This window comes from Coturnix japonica, chromosome 2 (assembly GCF_054131305.1).
Source record: "Coturnix japonica strain WE chromosome 2, WE-NBRP24, whole genome shotgun sequence".
NCBI lineage: Eukaryota > Metazoa > Chordata > Aves > Galliformes > Phasianidae > Coturnix > Coturnix japonica.
The window spans coordinates 8,430,146-8,450,616 of NC_140664.1; the positions used below are offsets into that span (position 1 = coordinate 8,430,146).

Here is a 20,471-nt window from a genome sequence, read left to right on the forward strand (position 1 = left end):
AAGAACTAAAAATCATTTCATACCTTCAAGTAATTTGTGTTTCATTCCCACAACTGTAAAGCTTTAACTTGCTTAGAGAGCATCATTTTCAGACCCGGTACCAAAGCCAAATGGTTTCTTTAAAATGAAAAGCACAGTTGTTGTGCTTAGAACTGCTCTGGTTCCTGGCTTTAAATCAGAGCTTTGGGAAAGCAAAGAGCAAACAAAAAATCAACTAAAGATATTTGCTTTAGTCCCGGTGATCTGCAGCTCTCGGCAAATGGCAGTGGTTCCTTTTAGTCCCATGTTTGTAAATTAGGAGAAACTTTGTGCAATAACACACGGTACTTTTAATCCCATTTTTTTCTTATGATTGCTGTTTTATGGTGATTCTTAAGTGTATCTTTTTTTTCTAAGGACAGTGTTCAGTGTTAATGAAAGCTACTATTTCACTTCATCTTTGGGAGTTCAGAGGGAAAAAAAAATGCAGATAATGAATACAATCCTTGTTAGATGACTGAATAGCAATCTTATTTAGGATAGTGTTTTATAAATGACCTATTTCTTCCAAAATCCTTTGGACACTTGTGTTGGTTTTTGTTTGATTTAAAGCTGGTTTAGTTAAGACATTCCTTTTTTTCCCCCGTTTCCTTAGGAGGTCTTGGAGCTCTGCTTCCATCACTTCATCTGCTGCCCTTCACCGAAGGAGAGCACCTAATAAAAGTGTTTTTTATTTCATCAGCCAGTAATTGCGTGTAACATCATCTCTTCATTACTGCTGTCAGCTGTGCTGAGCTCCAGAAGTTGCTGAGACTGCTATTACAGGACGGGCTTATAATGGAAACTTGAAGTCTGTGCTGCTTGTGGGCAGTGAAATAGAAGTAACTGGAAGGTAGGCTTCATGCTCTTGTCTCATGTCTGGTTGGGTAGTTTCGTTATTGCTCCGTCCTTTCTAATCCTCTTTTATTGGACATTTATTTAGAATGTTCTTCTTGCTCATACCTCAGGAAATGTCTGTCATAGGGAACATTCTTTGCGTTTTCCTTTTTGATCCACCACACTTTTCTCTGCTTTGTTCTCCACTTTATATTCTTAGCAACAAAATGGTTGGAGTAGCCGCTACTTGCGGGAGCTAATTCAGTAGTGTGATAAGCCTGGTTTTTATCCAGGCGCTTCCTTCACTGAGCATTGTTAATGCTTGTAATCATCAGCAGGGATAGGGAGGTGATTGTCCCTCTCTACTCTGCTCTTGTGAGGCCCCATCTGGAGTACTGTGTCCAGGTGTGGAGCCCTCAGTACAAAAAAGACATGGAGATTTTGGAAAGGGTCCAGAGGAGGGACAGGAAGATGATCAGGGGGCTGGAGCACCTCCCCTATGAGGACAGGCTGAGGGAGTTGGGTTTGTTCAGCCTGGAGAAGAGAAGGTTGTGGGGTGACCTCATTGCAGCCTTTCAATACCTGAAGGGAACTTACTCCCAGGAGGGGAGTAAACTCTTCAAAAGGGCTGACAATAGCAGGACTAGAGGAAATGGTTTTAAGTTAAAAGAGGGAGGATTTAGGTTGGATGTTAGGGGGAAGTTCTTCACTAGGAGAGTGGTTAGGCCCTGGAACAGGCTGCCCAGGGAGGTTGTGGATGCCCCGTCCTTGGAGGTGTTCAAGACCAGGTTGGACGGGGCCCTGGGCAACCTGATCTAGTAAAGGTGTATGTTTGGTGGCCCTGCTAGGCAGGGGGGTTGGAACTACATGATCCTTGAGGTCCCTTCCAACCCGGGTCATTCGGTGATTCTGTGTGTGATTCTGTGATTATCACAAGCTGTAGATAATACTTGTTGAAAGATGCAGATCTTTGTTATCTCCTGATCTTCATAATGACAGAGTTCTGAGTTAAATCAGGGTAACACTGAAAATGTAATTGGGCTGAAAGTTAAGATGACTTTTTTATATACCTGTGTTCTGTAGGTTAATTATGAAGAGAGGACTTTTGCAGTAGTTTCTCTCTAACACAGTAACTGTGTCCTCAGTACAGGAAACTGAGTGGCTGCTTCCTCCTTCACTGTAGCACCTGCTCCAAATAATTGGCTGTGTACCTTGCAAAGTGGCACTGATTTAGTCTTTAAATAGAAATAGTGTGGTCATTGTTTTAAATGTGCTGCATTGTTGTTTAATAGCTTCAGAGAAGTTATTCATGTACCTGCTACCCCACTCTAAATTGTCTGGGGAAACTGGTCCAGATACCAACCAAGGGGACTCTACCCACATTAACCCAGGTGCGTTAGTGTTGGTGCAGAGGAGGAAACAAGACAAGGAATGTTTGTTCTGCTGGCAGTCACAGCTTAAAGTAAAACAGGGTAAAAGCTTTAGTTTGTCTGGAGTTTTAGAGGGACTGAAGGAAACAAATACATCTCTTAATTTTATACTGAAAATGTTCTTCAGAAAGGCATTCTGTTGCAGTAGTTGAGCTTCCTTTTTTTTCCCATACTTGACATTTGTTTTTAACAAGGTAATTACAAGGAAATGCTTTGCACTCACTCACTCCTAATAAACGTTAAAGCCTTTCATTTATCTGTGAAATCCTTTGGCAGGCTTGACTTCTGTCAGACAACAAGGTGTGCAGTCCTGTCTGTGTCACTGTGGGAAATGAGCCAGGGGATTGACCTGTGGCCTGTGTCAGTGCTGGGCTCTTTTCAATGTGAGCCTTTTCCATTAAAGATCTTTTTTTTTTCTTCAGCATGGTTTGTTAGCTTTCTAAAAGGAGACCTAAGGATGTGACTCAACTTTACTGAAGGAAGGAAACATGAGATGTAGCTGTTCTCCTGTTCTGAGCTTGCAGCAGACCTCTGCAGAGGGCTCCGTGCTGTTGCTAACAAATGTACAACTGCTCATGGGAAATAAGGAAAGTGTAGCTGTGTGGATATTCTTGGCTTTGTAAAAAAAGATGAAGCTGTTAATGTCATCTGGCATGCAGGTAAAATAAAAAGCATCCCCCACTTTATTCAAATCATTTGAATCTGTAGAGTCTGAAGCCCTGTTCCCCCTCTCCACTCCACACACGCTCCACAGAATGCCATGAGCTACTTGCAATCAGATAAGAGTTGGAGATGGCTGATCCATTACAGCTGATGTGGCAGCAAACTGTGGACAGGGGGACAGCAATAGTGTTAGCTCTGCTCCAGATAGAGTCCTAAATCAGTTTCATTTGCCAGTCTGACTGCAATGGATCGTGTTCTGAAGTGCAGCTTTACAATGGAGAAAATAACCAGTAAAATCCCAAACAATCAAAAAGCCCAACACCCTGATGGCTTTGAAAAATTAGCTCTTCCTGCTCCTTGGGCAAGGTGTGAAGTAGATTTTCACGCATGACTTACAGATGCCAATAACAGACTGAACTAATCTTGGTGTTCCAAGACACGGCTCTGCTAGCTGGACCCATAACATCCTGCAGCCTGTTGATCAGTCACTAAACTACCTTTAGCACTGTTGGCTGAAGTTGTTGAAAGCAGGATTTTATTTCTTTTTAAGACACGGCTGGAAGCCATGCAGTCATCTTAGCATTCAGTGCAGCTGAGGAAAGTGGAATTGCCCGATGTTTTGGTGTGCAAACTAAGTTGTGATATGATTGAATGGCTGATGCAGGACTTCTACCCTGTGAGCTTGTTCTTCATCTGTTTTGGCGCTTGGCAAGTTTGTTGGTGTAGGGAACTTGCTTTGGCAGGGGGGTTGGACTCAATGATCTCTAGAGGTCCCTTCCAACCCCTACAGTTCTGTGTAAGGAACAGACAAAGTGAAGAAAGAGGCCTTCAGGAAAGCAGAGATGGGAGGGAATAGGTGGCGGAAGAGGGACTTCACGAAAAGCTCATAACTGTATCATCATCACCTTTTTCTGCTTGTTTGTAGAGAATCTGCGTGCTGTTCAGAAAATGGCTGACCTAGTTTCTTGGCTAGTGAAGTAGTATATGTGCCTGCTTTCTATTTGGAGATCAAGCTGATGTGGAAAACTGTTTAAAATCTTGAAACATAAGAGCTAGGATACTAACCTACTTACCTTAGGCTTTGATTTCAGTGCACTTGAGAGCTAACGTGATAAAGATATATAAAACAAAAAACATGGCCTAAGCTAATGGGAAATGAATAGCTCTTCATGGAACGCAGAGTTGACATCCAGTTTTCAGGCAGTGTGTTTAAAATAAATTAAATCAGACTTTTAAATTAGTTACTGTGTGGGGAAAATAACTTTGGCTCTTGCTGTCAGTGTTGTTTGAAGAGACTGGAGATGTTCATGGCTATTCAAGAGTCTTTTAACTACCTCTGAAAGAGTACCAAGCATCTGCTGTTAAATATCTGCTGCTGGGTGAGGTGGACATTTGGTGTGGATCATTTTGGCTCTTCTCTTGCCAGAAAACCCTCATCTGGATTCTTTCAAAGTGAGGGTAGTGGCTAGTTATCCAAGTTCACTGTCAGTATTATGCTGCAATATAAAAATCCTTAAAATCAAAGAGAAAGTGGAGGGCTTGGGTTTGTCCTCTGTTCTTTGCTTTTTATGCTTGCTAAAAAGATATTTTAAGTAAAAAAAAAAGAAAAGAGCCTTCGGGTAAGAAGATATTCATCTTTAAGTGATGCTGTATTTATAGTTTCTTTAAAAGTAAGAACACTTCACTACTTGTTAACCTGGTAGTGCTGAAAATCAGTGTACTTGAAGTAAGTGCTCGCTGTGATACCAGTTGTGAGGTTTCATTTTAAAACCAGAAAATGATGTAAGAGGGAAACCTGTCCTACCTTCATGGGTATGAAGGTATGGGCACTGGGTATGGCACCCTGTGCCTTGAGAGCTGCTTGTAGGGGTGCTCCAAATCAGAACAAAGTAGCGAAGATGCCAGAGGGTTGTTCATTCATTCTTCCATTATCTTGTGCATAGGATGGCTTCTCAATGCTGCAGATATGGGGCTGTTTATACATAGCTCTTTTATTTCTTCACATTAGTGTACTACTAGCATCTCTTGCTCTGCAGATCTGAACTTTGTGATGGAATTCAGGCTTCTGTTCATCTTTTTGCTGCTGTGTTTGGAAGGAGTAGCTTGAATTAACCTGCTGAACAGAGGGAAAGGAGTTCTCTCTCCTCTTTACATAAAGCTCATAGTACTGAAGTGGGATGGGGGCAGGAAGGATGCCAGTGCCAATTGCCAGCTACAGCAGCTTTCAGAGAGCTGTTCATAATGTTACTTGGTGCTAAACAGACTTGTTTGGTCTGGAATTTTACAATTCTGCTTAGTGTAAAGATAACACACTGCTTACTGGGTGGTTGTTTTCCATTGTTAGCTCTCTGCTTTTCCTCCCCTTATGTGAATACTATAAAGCTCAATTGTTGATACTGTCTGCGTGAAACTGGAAAGTTTTTGCTTTTTGAAAATGAGACATTACTTCTATCAGGTTTGGGTCAGGTTGGTTTTGTTGAAGTGATTCCTGTTTTAATTCAAATACTGCCTGAGCTGATTTTTACTTACTTCAGTGTCAGTAAGGGGGGGGCAGTTTAATGAACACGTAGTTGAACATGCCTATGCAGCTAAACCAAAACGAACTTAACCTTACTTCACTTTTCGAACTTAATTTTTATAGCTTAGAGGAATGTTGGCTGCCAAGCAGGAGCTTGTGTGTGTGGGTATAAAGATGGGCAGGGCATGGCTGCACTTAGAACTGTGGAGCAGACCATTGTGCCAGCTCCTATTGGAGTCATTGACAGAGTGCTACAAATGGTGCCAGGTGATGTATTTTGTCATACTACAGATTTCAGCAAAATCCTTCTTTGTGTACTGACAGACTTCCCCCCTCATACCTCCTTGTGTATCTCAGTGCTCATTAAACATGGTTTGGTTGGATCCATCTCATGAGAACCAACAGCATTTTCTTTCTATGATACAGCTGGAAGTTATGTTGACTAGAAAGACCAGGGTAAGTTCTGCGGGAGATGGAGTGAAAGGCTATTAAATGGGTAACATTAGGAGCTGACAATAAAGCTCTGGTCTGGAAGCTCAGAAGATAAAGCAGTCTCACTGTGAGCTTGGTGTTCTGGTGGTGCAACTGTGCCATGTGAGGAACTTCAGGGAATTTATAACCTTGGTGTTATTGTGGCATTTAAAGGACAAGTTGAATAGGGGAGATCTTAATTATTTTTGGGAGCTCTGGGGAACTGTGTTGAGTGAAGTACGTGTGCTTAAACAGAAGTCTCTTTGAGTATATGGAGTGGTAATGTGTTGACTGGCTGTCATGTGTTTTGAGTTTGGGGCTGCGTGTTGTTGCGAGTAAGATTGATTACACTGAAGTGTGGCTATTTGTATGGATGATAAAGCCTTTCAAATGAAAAGGGGGTGATGAAGGTTGCTAACAAGAAAGTGAGATTATTTGAATAGAAGGATGAAGGAAAGCTCTAAGTGTACGCAGATAGTAAGTCCTGCAAGAATGCTTGACAGGCAGGACTTATCATTCAAGAAGCCTTCAAAAGCTTGACTCCAGTGTAAAGGCCATTTGACCTGTAACTACAGCTGTTTTACTGGAACTGGTTACATTCCTATTCTTAAGAGTGAAGTTCTGTGTTCCTGGTATAACAACTTGCCGTGCTTCCCCTCCCCCTCCAAATTCTTAGCAAGTTATTTCTTTAATTTTCTGCTATTTCTCACAGCAAACCTTTCTGTGTTCTACAGCAATAAAATGCATGTCTTCCTGTGTCCATTGGGAAATAATGAGGGTGAGTGATAAAGTGGTTGGCATTACCTCATGCCAGCATCACTGTCCAGTTGTTCCAAGCTTGCATGTATTTAGTAGTTATAAGGGTTTTTCAGTTAGTTAATTTTCAGCTTAAAAGTATGTTTAGGTCTGTGTTTTTCAAGGCTTCTGTGAATATCAGCTTTATGTAGAAGCAACAATAATTCTTAACAATCCAGTTTTGATAAATGGGACACTTGAAAGGTTTATGTCTGCAGCTGTCATTGGCAATTCCAACATTATTCTGGCTTTTAGACAGTTCTTAAGCTTTTTTGGAAGTCGGTCATGTTGGCCAATTGTTGTGTGTGGCTCTTCTTTTTTTTTTTTCTGTGGGGAGTGGAAACAGGTGTTTTCAGGCCTGATAATCGAACAGCTTTAAGGAAGGAACCACTGAGTGTCTTGCAAATACCTCTTAAAGGCTCTCTTCGCTTTAGGGCTGTGAAGGCGAATGATTTATGTAAGTTAGGAGATAAGCCTAATCTTGTGTTCTCTGTCACAAGCGGTTCCACTTTCTGTATGAACTCAAAAGTAAGATGGGACTGATGGCCTTGGTACCTGCCTTTGATTTCTGTGTGTTTGTACCTCATTTCCATCTACTACTGGGTGTGCAGACTGGTAGATGAGGGAAAGGCAGCTGATGTAGTTTACCTAGACTTCAGAAATGCCTTTGAGACAGTCTCTCACAGTATTCTTCTGGGGAAACTGGCTGCCCATGGCCTGGGCAGGTGTACCCTCCTTTGGGTAAGGAACTGGCTAAAGGGCTGTGCCCAATGGGTAGTGGTGAATGCAGTTAAGTTCAGCTGGCGACCTGTTACAAGTGGTGTCCCCCAGGGGTCAGTATTAGGGCTTATCTTGTTTAATATCTTCATTAATGACCTAGATGAGGAGATTAAGTGTACCCTCAGTAAGTTTGCAGATGATACCAAACTGGGAAGTAGTGTTGATCTGCCTGAGGGTAGGGAAGCCCTTCAGAGGGTTCTGGATAGGCTGGATCACCGGGCTGAGGTGAAAAGGGATGAGGTTCAACAAGGCCAAGTGCCGGGTCCTGCACTTTGGCCACAATAACCCCATGTAGCGCTATAGGCTTGGGGCTGAGTGGCTGGATAACTATGAAGAGGAAAGGGACCTGGGGGTGTTGATCCATGCTTGACTGAACGTGAGCCAACAGTGTGCCCAGGTGGCCAAGAAGGCCAATTGCATGCTGGCCTGTATAAGAAACAGTGTGGCCAGCAGGAGCAGAGAGGTAATCATCCCCTTGTACTCAGCTCTGGTGGGGCCGCATCTCCAGTATTGTGTTCAGTTTTGGGCACCTTAGTACGAGAAAGTCATTGAAGCCCTGGAATGTGTCCAGAGAAGGGCAATGAAACTGGTGAGGGGTCTGGAGCACAAGTCTTGTGATGAGCGGCTCAGGGAGCTGGGATTGTTTAGTCTGGAGAAGAGGAGGCTCAGGGGGACCTCATTGCACTCTACAACTTCCTGAAGGGAGGTTGTGATGAGGAGGGGCTTGGCCTCTTCTGCCAGGCAACAAACAGGACCTGAGGAAATGGCTGCAAGTTGTGCCAGAGGAGGTTTAGCATAGACATAAGAAGGAACTTTTTCTTTCAGAGAGTGGTCAGGCACTGGGATGGCTGCCCAGGGAGGTGGTGGATTCGCTGTCGCTGGCAGTGTTCAAGAGGTGTCTGGATGAGGAGCTACGAGATATGGTTTAGTGGTTTGCTGTAGCTACGGTAATGAGAGGATAGTTGGACTAGATGATCTTGTGTGTCCTTTCCAACCTTGTCATTCTATGATTCTATGATACAGGGACTGTGTGAATTAACCAGTGCTGTAAAACAGGAGCAGATTAATCTAGGCTGAAGGAGTAGATAGTAGGTTGTAACTTTGTTTTATCAAAGTAACAGAAGTGGGTGTTTTGCTAGTAGCACAGTCCAGCTGTGTAACATTGTTTTAAATGACTCCACCTTGGAGGATTTATGAGAGCAAGGCAGGTAATTGCACATACCTCTTTATTCTTCCATAGCACCTCAGTTAAGCTCCAAGTTGACTTCATGGGTTATTTGACTAATTTGGTCATGAAACTTTGCACAAAGCCTTGCTGTAAAGAGTGAAGCTTTGGTACACTGAGATTTCTCCCGGAGTTGTGTTATTGTGGCCTGATTTCTTCAGATAATTCAAGGACAGGTTTGTTTGGGTTGGGTTTTTTGTCTATTTGCTTTTGCTTGTCTTTCCAAACTAAATCCAGCCTTGTGGCTTGGGTTTCTTGGCAGCTTAATTAGTGCTCACTGATTTCCAAGTGACAAGAGTGGAAATTACTGGGTGTAGGTGACTGTTACTTGTACGTTCATGCTCAGAATTGCTGCATCTGCAGCTGCTTGTGCTCTGCTTCCACAAATGGAGGGAAAAATACCCAAAGCTGTGTGTGTGGACAGATTTTGGTTTCTCAAAATTACAGTAAGTGACTATTTTAGACTCTTAGAGTATCTATTTTGTAAATGGGGAAAAATGCACTTGGTTAGAATGTCTGAAAGCAGAAACAAAGCCTCAAAGATCAATTACTTCAGAAGTGCTTATTTTTCCTTAAATATTCGGGCATTTTAAGGAGTAAGCAGGACAGAAATAAGCTTTTACTGTTCAGCACAGGAGTGCAAGTGAAAGAAGAGACTGAAAGCCACAAATCTGCATGCTGGGGTTGTTCGTAATAGTAACTTTGAACTGTTGCAACACTTCTGAATGCCTCAGTGATAGCAGTGTATTTGTGATAACAGTGCGTGCACGTCAGAGACGCGGTAAGGGTAAGTGTGCAGCTTGATGATAAATAACACTTGCTCATGACAGACTGTACAACAGTGACACAAATAAAATCACTTAAAACTGCTGTTAACTCGTAAGCTCTCAACATGTTTTATTATTTGAAGGAGAAAGAAACTTGGGGAAGCTCTTCAGTTGTAATAAATTGCAGTTCTAAATTCTGATGAAAACACTGAATTGTTCTATTGTAAAACACATTTCTGACTGTCGGCTTGTGTAAGTTACTGATGTGGCTGAGTGAAACGTAGAGTAATTTATAGTAAAAAAGAAACAATTCTAAACAACCTTATCTTGACACAGATTTGTTTAGGGCTGTTTCGCTGTTGGGAATTTCTAAATTGGCATAAGATACAAAACTTGTTTGCCTTTTAAGTGTTTTATTCACTGAGCAAAATACAGAACTAAAGTGACATATTTCTTTAAAAATTGATGTCATGAAACATTGATTGAATTTTAATTGAGAGTTTTCTGGCACCTCTGTGGAAATCCAGGATGTTGTCAGGTAATGTGACTGCAGATTGAAAACCTTTCCAACCAAAGCATTCAGAAGGATAGAATAGATGGTAGTGTCTCTGTACATCAAGGTGTATCTATTGGGAGGTCGGTCTGTCTGTCTGTCTCTTCTTTTTATGCCCCTATCTGAACTTTACTGTGCTTCTTTTTGCTTTGTGTTTCTCTTAGGTTTCCATTTCCTTATGTGTAAATGTAACATAATTTTTCTTGAAGCTGGGTGCTGACTGGTGGCCCTTGCTCTTACAATCATTACGATGATCAAAAGGTATATATTTATGTATAGAGGAATTTATGGCAGTAATGGAGCTGTCTCCTTGTAGTTGAGCTTCCTACTGTGGGTTGCTTTCCTGGTGCTACATATGTGCTGAAGCAGTGAATGAGGCTTTGAGAAGCTGCCTGACAAACAAAGGGATTTCTTACAAGTAGTATGAGTTAGTTCTTATCGATGGCTTGGTGCTACTTTCCAGTATTGATAAGATGCAATACAATCCAGGAAAAACTCTGTGCCTTAAGGCGCTGCATTGGAAGCTACTTGTGGGAATGGAATATGCGCTTCAATTGCTGATTTTGAAGTTGGCAAAGAAAGTGCAGCAGCTGATGGCCTCTGCCATCTATTAGGACCACAGCATCAGTTCAAAAAATTGTCCTATTAAAAGCTGAATGTCTGTTTTTAACTACTTAACATTTTAAGGTATTCCTCTAATAATCCAACAGCAGCTTTTTTCTCTTGAAGAAGAGAAGGCTCTGGAGAGACTTCGTTGTGGCCTTCCGGTACTTGAAGTGAGTTTATAAACAGGAGAGGGAATGGCTGCTTATGAGGGTGGATAGTGATAGGACAAGGGGGAATAGTGTTGAACTAAGACAGGGGAGGTTTAGGTTAGATATTAGGAGGAAGTTTTTCACACAGAGGGTGGTGATGCACTGGAACAGGCTGCCCAAGGAGGTTGCGGATGCCCCATCCCTGGAGGCATTCAAGGCCTGGCTGGATGTGGCTCTGGGCAGCCTGGTCTGGTGGTTGGCGACCCTGCAAGCAGCAGGAGGCTTGAAACTGGATGATCTTTGAGTGTTCTTTCAATCCAGGTTGTTCTGTGTTTCTTTGATATGGGAGATGCAGTCTCTCAAGGCTAGCATCTATTTCTGTATTTGCAAGATAAGAGACTAAACAAAATCAGAGTATTCTAAATGGTTCTAAATCTGTGAATGCCATATTTATTGAAAGACTGAAAAGAAGCTGCTAAAAGGTGCTTGATTGGCTACAGTTATTTTACACGGCTCTTGTAAATTCAGCTTACCTGTTCTAGTGATGCTTCTGACAGTACCGTAATGCTAAGGTAACTTTCTAGCTTAGGCCCAGTGACAAGCATATCTTTATTAATGAGATTTATAGTTATGTATATCCTTTCACTTCCTTTGTCTTGTTTGTGTCATATCCTAATAGTTAGAGACTACTGGCAAACGTCTGCTGTGTCAGAAGGTTCCTGCTATAGGAAGTTCTGCTGGAGGATAACCAATAAATCATGCTGTTCTTTGGCAGCGTCTGTGCCACGTGAGATGTCCCTGATAAACTGCATTAGTTCATGAATGGAAATGCAAATAATTCCATAGTAGGTAATGTTTGTTCTATCCCATGCTAGGCGTGACGAGCCTTGAGCTAAATCCCGTCTGTCATGAAAATTAACTGGCTTCATTTATTCTGTGGGTTTTTAAAAGTACAAACGAACCAGATGATACAGAAGATTTCTGTAGTTACACTGAATAAATCTGAAGGCAGAGAGACCTGGCTGTATTGCACAGTTTGACTTCTCTGAGTGCTCTTTACTGTGTGTGTGCAGCCCTTCCCTGTCAGCAGCCAGACGTGTCTGTTGTGTACAAGTAATCAGTGCAGCTGTACCAAATCCAACACACCCTGTAGGCACTGAATCATAGTCCTTGTACAGCTCTGCAGGCACTGAATCACAGTCCTTGAGCGGATGAGTACACAGCACCACATGACAGAGCTAGTTTCTTCCTAGAAGGTATATGCATGTGCACACTTTTGTTTTCAGCTCTCGCCAAGCTGGAGCTTGCTTCTGGGTTTGTGTTGCACAATACAAGTCACACTCCTCTAGATAATGAGCTTCTGAGGAGCTTGGGAGGCTCTGCCTGTTGTTGGTGTGAACAGTGGTTCATATGTAGCACTGTCTCTCCTCTGGCTGATAATGTGGGTGAGGGCCCTGTGGGTTTCTCATGAAGGAGCAGCCTAGGGCACATTTCACCTATAGAGCAGCTAACTTGTCACATGGCTTTAAAGCCCTTTGCAGACGAAGTCCCCGATGCAAATTTCAAAACTGCAAAAGTTGGGCACTTGAAATTCAAGTCTAGTTATACACTATTATTGCTGCTTATTCCTGTTACTCTGTTACTCTTCAAATCCAACACCTGGAACTTTTCTGAATGTTTGTAAGCAGACACAGTGCTGGTATTGATTATAGTCTTGCTGCATGTGCTTGCATCCACTCACAAAAGTAATGGCAAGTAGATGAAAAACAGCTGTATGTCTCTCGTTGTGCTCTTAGATACAAAGTTACTATCTGTAACTACCTAAATGTGTGCTGGGCTTGACTCTTCAACATGAATTTTATTATTTAAAGTACATTTCTTTCATGTGTGTATTTAACTTAAGGTTTTTGACTGCATTTCCCCATAGAAAAACTCTGTACCCTCAAAACTGTTAAACTTGGAACAAGTATTTCTAGCCTTACAATAGCAAAAGAACTTTACAGTCTGATCAGGCTGTGTAGGAAAGGTGGATTAAAGCCTCTTATGGTAGCTCCTCCATCCATGTTTTGAACAAAGGTCTTTTACTTTACAGGTACAGACTGAAGTTTTTGGGGGATGTGAGAGTGTAGGAATGTCTTAAAGTTAATCAGATTTTATGTGGGTGTCCACTTGCTTTCCACGTCTAGTGAGAAGCTGAGGCAGTCTGTCAACAGCTTTTTCTGGGTGTGAGACATCCTAGTCAAGGTCACAAACAGAAGCACTGTGGTCTCTTTTAAGCAAAATAAATAAATAAATAAAACATTGAACCCTAAAAATGTCATTCAGACCACCAGGACTGAGAGCTTGGACTGCTTATACATCAGGTAGGGAAAGTTAGGTCTACTAAACGTGGCTAAGAGATTGAAGTAATGCCTGGTCTTCTGTAGACTAGATATCAGGCTTGTCTAAATCTGGGTGATTAGGAAACGGGAGGGAAAAAAGGATATGCTGATGTGATATCCACATACAGGGCTTCAGAGTACCTTCTCTATCCCCTGCTACCTGTTTTTAGTAGTAAGAGCTCTTAAATTGCACCTAATGCAAAAGATGCAGGTTCATTTGTATAATTGCCTGCTGATTGTTGCAGGTGAGAAGCCTGGCTGTAATCTGTTGGTGGAGTCCTGAAGTCAGTGTTGGTGTGGGAGCCAGGTGAGTGAGTGCCTCGCTCAGCTGCAGCTGGGATGCTTTGCAAATAGAGGTTGGAGGGGTGGATCCAGGAAAGGCTGAGCACAGCCTGGTGAGGAGGAATTTTTATGGCATGGGGAAGTCCTGGTTTTTAGTCTTAACTCACAGTAGATCTTTGTCTAGTGGAAAACTGAAACTCTTCTTTGGAGCCTAGATGAGCAGCTGCAATCTTCTTCCTGTAAACCTTACTTAGGAAGAGTTCTTGTAGGTTGCTTGTATGTTTAACCATTGAGTAAAGTCTGTATAATTGGACCTTGCCGTTTTCATCTTGCTACTGAAACTTGTTTTATAAGGAAGTTGGGGAGCACTTCACCTCCGTTCTGCCTGCCTTCCTCTGAGTAGGGGCACTCAAAGGACTTGGGTTGCTCTGCGATGAGTAACTGTTTTAAAGGGGAACAGTGAAATACTGGTTATGTTTGGGATTTTTTCCAAGTTAAATAGTCTTACGTTAGAATATTCAAATGATCTCTATCGGTACAGTTGTACTTGCAGTTCCACATTTCTTTGTGAAATAGAGAAACACACTCATTGTACGGTTAGATGAAATTGGTATTTATGGTTTCAGTTTTATGTTGAACTCGAGATCTATTTTGTTTCTACTGCTGCATTTATGGTAAATCTTGAGACAGGTTCCTGAATTCCAGCAAGGTGGGTGAATAAGGACTTGAAGGTAAAGGGTCTGATTTGGATCTTCTGAAGTGTGAACGAACTCTTGAACCTCGAGCACATGCTGTCCCCCTTAGTGGAGGGGTGTGTTATTATTCTGTGCAGATCCTCCAACTTCAGGTGTATTTTAAGGGAAAGAGGCTGAACCATGCAGCTCTGAGCTCAAAATGTCATGTGTGATGTTTGAAAACAGGACAATAACACTGAAAGGAGAGAAAGAATCACAGAAAATACTTACAGTCGGAAGTCTTTTTGATTACTTCAGAGTAATTAACAGAGGAAAAGCTGGTCAGGGTTCTGTGTGCTAAGTATGGTAAATTACACTTCAGTTAAAGCATTGTCTTGGATTGGTAATGCTTGAAACCTGTGCCAAATGTTTGCCTTGGGGACAGTTGAAGGTGCTGTATGAGTGTCTTATGTCTGCCTTTGCAGCTTTATTAATTTGTGAAGATAAATTAATCTTCACTCTCAGTGCATTGAATCTTAGCATCGTTGTAACTGACTGCATGATTTCCGATTGAAGCTGTAACTGCTGAGTTTTTAGTATCATTTCTTTTGATCTTCAATGGTTTCATTACTCTCCTGAAAGCAGAGAAGTGAAAACTTCATCTTTTCATCTGTGTAGAAGCAAACCACTGGGGTTGCTGTAATAGATCCCTGACAGGCAGTTCATGGATTCACAGGACAGTTTTCTCTTCCAACTTGTTGGAAGTTTTTGTTCTGGTAAACCCAGAAGGAGTTTGGTGAGACCCCTCACCAGCTTTGTTGCCCTTCTCTGGGTGTGCTGTTGATGGGTTTTCAGGCCTGTTGAGATCCATGTTGAGGAGGATGCATCACCTCAAATCTCTTTTGCTGTCTTCTGTGCTTTGTACATTTGGGCCTAAGCCAATTCAAATTCAGACAGAGATGTGTGCAGCACAGTGATTCTGAGTGTGATTTGTCTGTATAGTGGTGTTGGGTATATAGGTTAATGCTAGGAGCTGTTATTCCTGAACATAGTTTAGACAAAGCTTTTTAGTTACAATTACTTGGCTGCATTAAGCTGTGAAATTCACTTTTCTATGGGCTCTTGAATGTGCTGCATAAGCTGCTAATCACAGAAATGGCAGCTCAAGTTATTCCAGGTTGTCAGCTCAGCAGCACTGATGAGCATCCGACCAGAGCAAGGCAGAGAACTAGAGAACATGTAGTTGTGTTGGCAGCTTTCAGCTTATGCAGAATTGAAGGAAACGCTTGGACCTCACCTTCCCTCTGGTCCTGAGCCATCCCCGCTGCCGGCTTGTGAGGACTTGGAGCCTGCTCTGACAGAGTGTGCTTGACCTCTGACTGCTACGTTAATTGTAACAGACTGGAAAAACTTGTAGAGATAGCATTAAGTCTGTGCTTAGAAATTGCTCTGTCTGGCATAAGAGCTGTCTTTCCACAGTACTTCAGCAAACTATCTTGCAAAGGGCACACACACTTTATTCAGTAAGCCCCTTTCTCTTCTTTAGCCCCTGTGTTACTGGCTGTACTGTTCTGTTTCTTGTTTTCCCCTTAGAATCCTGCCTTAATCACAGAAGTCTTGTCCCTTGTAGCTCAGCTAAGAGCAGCACCTTGGAAGCTAAGGAGGCTGTGGCTGAGTGTCTGCCTGTTGATACACATACACCAGAGGAAAACAAACAGTGCGACTCACTGAAAACTCTTTGCATCTTGGTGGTTATTTTTCTTGAGCGTGAATTTTGAATGAGAAACAAGATTGAGTCAGGTGCTGTACTGCAGAATTTATTCCACCTTCTCCTTAGGTGACAAAACAAATGAAGGGATGATCACTGTAATGGATAGGTGAGGTCTCCCTAATTTATGCTTATGGTCTGAGTCCTTTTGAATTCATCCTTATAAAGCTGTGCCAACACAGCATGTAGTAAGCAGGGAAGTCTTCTGAGAGTGAGCAAATTCTTCTGTTGTTTGCTAGCTATGCTCATTTGCTGGTCAAAGAAGCACTGTTAATTTAGTTCAGTAGACCTTTGTGGTGTAAAGAGAACTATGTTTTGAATCAACACTGAAAAGCTAGGATGGCAGCCATTTAATTCTTCTGTGTTGTCATTTATATTGCGGGTCATGAGCTCTTAACTGGTTATTTCAACTGAAACAATGCAAGTGTTGCTTCTTCTTCAGTAGGAGAGTGGTTGGGCCCTGGAACAGGCTGCCCAGGGAGGTTGTGGATGCCCCGTCCTTGGAGGTGTTCAAGACCAGGTTGGACAGGGCCCTGGGCAACCTGATCTAGTAAAGGTGTATGTTTGGTGGCCCTGCCAGGCAGGGGGGTTGGAACTACATGATCCTTGAGGTCCCTTCCAACCCGGGTAATTCTGTGATTCTGTGAAGTGAAGGATTGTTACAGTGGAGATTTTTCCATGTTTTGAAGGGACTGAACGTCTGTAGCTCTGTGCATGCCCCACATCAGCCCCTGTTGTGCTGTGGTGTTGCACAGCTGCTGGAGGCACACACACCCTCAGCAGTGCCTTTCCTTGCATGACACCAGACATTCTTTGTCCAGCCCCAACAGATCGTGTGGTTCCTATGGAACCATATATTTCCATGAGCTGGGGAAAATCAGTAGAACCATGTTTTATTTGATTGGGAATTTCACTGCAAAGCAGCATATTTTTGTGCTAAATGCTTGTTAATCAGGATTAAGTTACTTAAAGGAGCTGCTGATAGCTGAAGTAGTACAAATGAACACTGAATATTTCATACCTCTTCAGCTGGATCTGCAGATGTCATTGACATGACAGGAATTCTCTATTTCTAATGCAGATCTCTGAAAACAATTTGTAAACCACTTTCTAGAAACAGACGCGCTGCATAATGTAGTTGGTTTTGCTGTTTGAACAAACAGAATTAATGTATGAAATAGGAGGGTTGTTCCTTAAAAAAAGCCCCAGTGTGAAATATTGACAGGGTGAATTCTGGTAACAGGAGCAATGCCTGCAGTAGGAGCTAAAGTGGGTTTTCTGGAGGCAGGTGAAGTAAAAACACTTTAAAACATTTACATTTGCTGAAACGGAAGGAGCCTCCCAAACCCCTGATGGAGCAAACTTATGTAAAACCACAATGGAAAGGTGTTCGCTTGGGCTAGTTTATCATCCAGTTACTGCAGTATGTAAAGGCAGATGTTTTTATAAACCTATTCCAAATGGACCGAAAGACACTTGCAATAGATCTCAATGGAAAACTGCCATAGGAAATGCTTTCCTGTTGTACTGTACAATACTAAATTTCTAAGCTGGAAACTTACATTTTTTACTTCAAAATTATATTAAGTTCCGAAGGGTAAATGCTGTCACTTTTGTCTTTAACTGTTGGAAACTCTATTCATGAGGCACTTTTCCCTATATGCAGTATATGATTCTGCATATAAACTGAGACCTACTTTTCTCTGCTGCAGCTAAATGCAAGTTGGCTTAGTAATGCTGAGATGTAATGCTCTATTTCTGATGCTTGTGATCACAGATAGCTAATTGCCTTACTGACTCATGGAGGAGTTTGTCAGGATGCCTTTTTATTTGCTTGTATTGTCAGTTCCATAAAATTACAAGTGTTTTGTTTTATTTGGATTCCTGAAGAACAGCATCTGTTCCTTGGCATTGCAGGATTAACATTGATTTACCTCTTGCACTGACTGATGTGAATTGCTGTGTATTGTTTAGTTTTAATGGTATTCTTCTGTTTGTTCAGATTCTGAAGACAAGCTGCTGCATTGGAAACCTGGGGAAGAGGAGTTTTCTGTTAAGACTGCAAGAAGATACTACCAGCTGGTAAACTTTTCTTCTATTTTAGACGTCAGCTTGTCAGTTGTTTCTGTTTTCTGTAACAAGTTTTTTCTTCAGTACAAGAAGTACAAATTACTTGGATGTATTGAAAGCAGAAAGTCCATGCAGTAGCTCTCCTGTGCTTAACTGTAGCTTACCAGACAAAGGGCACGATATTGGTGTATAGCATGCAGATATTTAAATAGAATAGTTACTCAATTCCTGCTCTCCCAGTACAAGAAGGAAAGGAGGAGTCTTTTGTCTGTGGTGAAATGTTAAATGTTCTTGTTTTTGCATTTTCCACTGAGACTTAATACCACGTCTGTACTTTTTTTTTTTTTACTATACCAGAGCTATTTACTTGAAGGGATGGTGCAAACACTGAAACTTCAACTCTTACTCTCCAGAGCTTTGAGGGAAAGAAAAACAAGACTTTTAAGAAAGCCGATTTAGAAGCTGAACATGCTAATTAAAATTTCCAGGTGCTTTTGAAAATGTCATTAGTGTTCTTAAAATTACTCAAAGGATGTTCAGTGAGGCATCGTTTTTGCTAGAAATGGCACATGATAATGTAACTGAAGATGTACCATAATTCTCAGGTGCTTAAAGTTATACATAGGTTACCTGTGGTTCAGAACAGTAGAAGAATCACTGGTGAAGAGCTATAGCCTCTTACTAATAGTTGATCATTCAGTATATTAAGGGATTGAGCCATGGTGTTACAAACCAGTCACAAAGAAACCAGAGAATTTAGGACATCTGGGTGTGCTTTAACATAGCTAAATCATGTATGCATCCATAGGAGGTACTGGATGTACATCTCACTTTTCAAATACTCACTTAATGAAGTCTTAAGCATGGGGCAAAACATCCACAAGATGTAAACTAAGCATGCGTTCAGTTTTCATCCGGCTACCCCTTTCTATATACCTTCTGTACAAGTATAATCCTACTTTCTGAGCTATAGGGCTAAATAAACTAGGAGACATTTCTCATCTCTGTATGGGCTGAGCAGCTGGATCCAAGGACAAATTATGAAAAGCAGCAGTATATTAGTCCGTAAGGAAACATTAAGCTTTTATGACCCAAATATTTACAGATGCTTTATTAAGCTTCCTATATCAGTTAATTTACCTACATTTTATAAACAACTGAGGCTAATATTGTTGTATTGTATAGTTTTTGCTAATAACCAGGCTTGACTTAAATGTATTTCATCCTGTTACTCAACTATTCTTACGTGCCTTTAAAAGTTTGATATCATTAAAGTATGTCTGTCTGATGGAAATGGAAAAAAAAAAAAAGCCAGCTGTATCATGGGCTGCATCAGAATACAGGTGGCCAAAAGCATGGTGAGGGAGGCGTGTGTCTTGTTCTGCTTTGCTCTCATGAGGCCCCACTTGGAGTAATGTGTCCATACCTGGGCCCCACTACAGGGAATGTGGATGGCTCATCCCTAAGAGGCATTCAAGGCCAGGTTGGATGGGACCCTGGGCAGCCTGGTCTAGTGGCTGCCATCCTTGCTTACAGCTTGTGAGTTGGAACCAGGTGATCTCTAAGGTTCTCTCCAACCTAAGCCATTTTATGGTATGAACAAATCATGCATGTCTGCATAAATTTGAGTGTACAGCTTGTCATATACAGAGAACTGAAAAGCTTATTGGCCTAGCAGTGAGGGAATTGCTAGGGGTCATCTGTCCATTTCCTTACTTCTGCTTCTCTTCCCATTCCTTCAATCCCATCCCTTACCAAGAGAACTTAAGATGGGATGGCTGTGTTGGGTGAAGCTGATTAGTTCCAGAATGGAGCTCTTTGTCTGCAGTTGTGGTAAAATAGTCATCTTCCTTCTGTATTTCCGTTAGGACCGTGCAGCATTTATTAGGTTAGGAGTACTGCTGTGTTCTTTATTTCCAGCATTATCTTTAGTCTGGGAGGATGGCAGGTGAGAACATGCTGAGCTGTAGCACATTTTAGACCTGACCCACTTTTCAGCTCAGCCCCCCAGCTTTGGGAATATGCTGAAGAGAGAACGGGATTTACAGAAAACACTTTGCTTAGGAAAGAGTGTCTTTATCTTGCTGAATCTTGGTGCTGAGGTAGCTGCAGCTGACTGACTATTTCTTAGTGTGGTGCAGCCCAAGTGGCTCTGAGAGGCACGTGTGCCTGTTTTATCCAGGTATTGTTATAGATGCATGTTTTCTCTAGGCTTTATTTCAGAAGTCCATTATCACAGGCTCTAAAAGGACATCTGCACATTTTAGTGCTTGCCTTATTTTTCTGCTTGTACTTTATTCAGAATGATTCCTTGTAAAGGATTGGTTTTTTTTCTGATTGCCAGTCATGCATACAAATCTTGATATCTATCTCCTGCTTCTGAGTATAACATCTAATTATTCATTCTTAATTTATAGCTGCATTCTCTTACCTGCAGCTTGAATTTGTTTACGTGCTTGAGAATATGAAAATCTTTCTGTGCAT

The 20,471-nt window shown here is 41.8% G+C and overlaps 1 protein-coding gene across 31 annotated transcripts in view; it reads left to right on the forward strand.

The window, feature by feature from the left end:
• The window catches only part of CYRIB (CYFIP related Rac1 interactor B), an 85,300-nt gene that overhangs the window by 28,427 nt on the left and 36,402 nt on the right, over positions 1 to 20,471 (forward strand). For 22 of the 31 annotated variants that reach the window (XM_085536998.1, XM_085537003.1, XM_085537004.1 and 19 more), the window contains one exon: positions 17,920 to 17,999. Coding sequence is in view for 2 of the 31 variants with exons in the window: in XM_085536987.1 (XP_085393113.1) it covers positions 17,920 to 17,999 (80 nt within the window). In the remaining 29 variants the exon portion in view is untranslated. Of the gene's footprint in view, positions 1 to 634; positions 872 to 13,438; positions 13,501 to 17,919; positions 18,000 to 20,471 lie in introns of those variants that run through there. The other 9 variants (XM_085536994.1, XM_085537005.1, XM_085536992.1 and 6 more) reach the window with 4 other exon arrangements.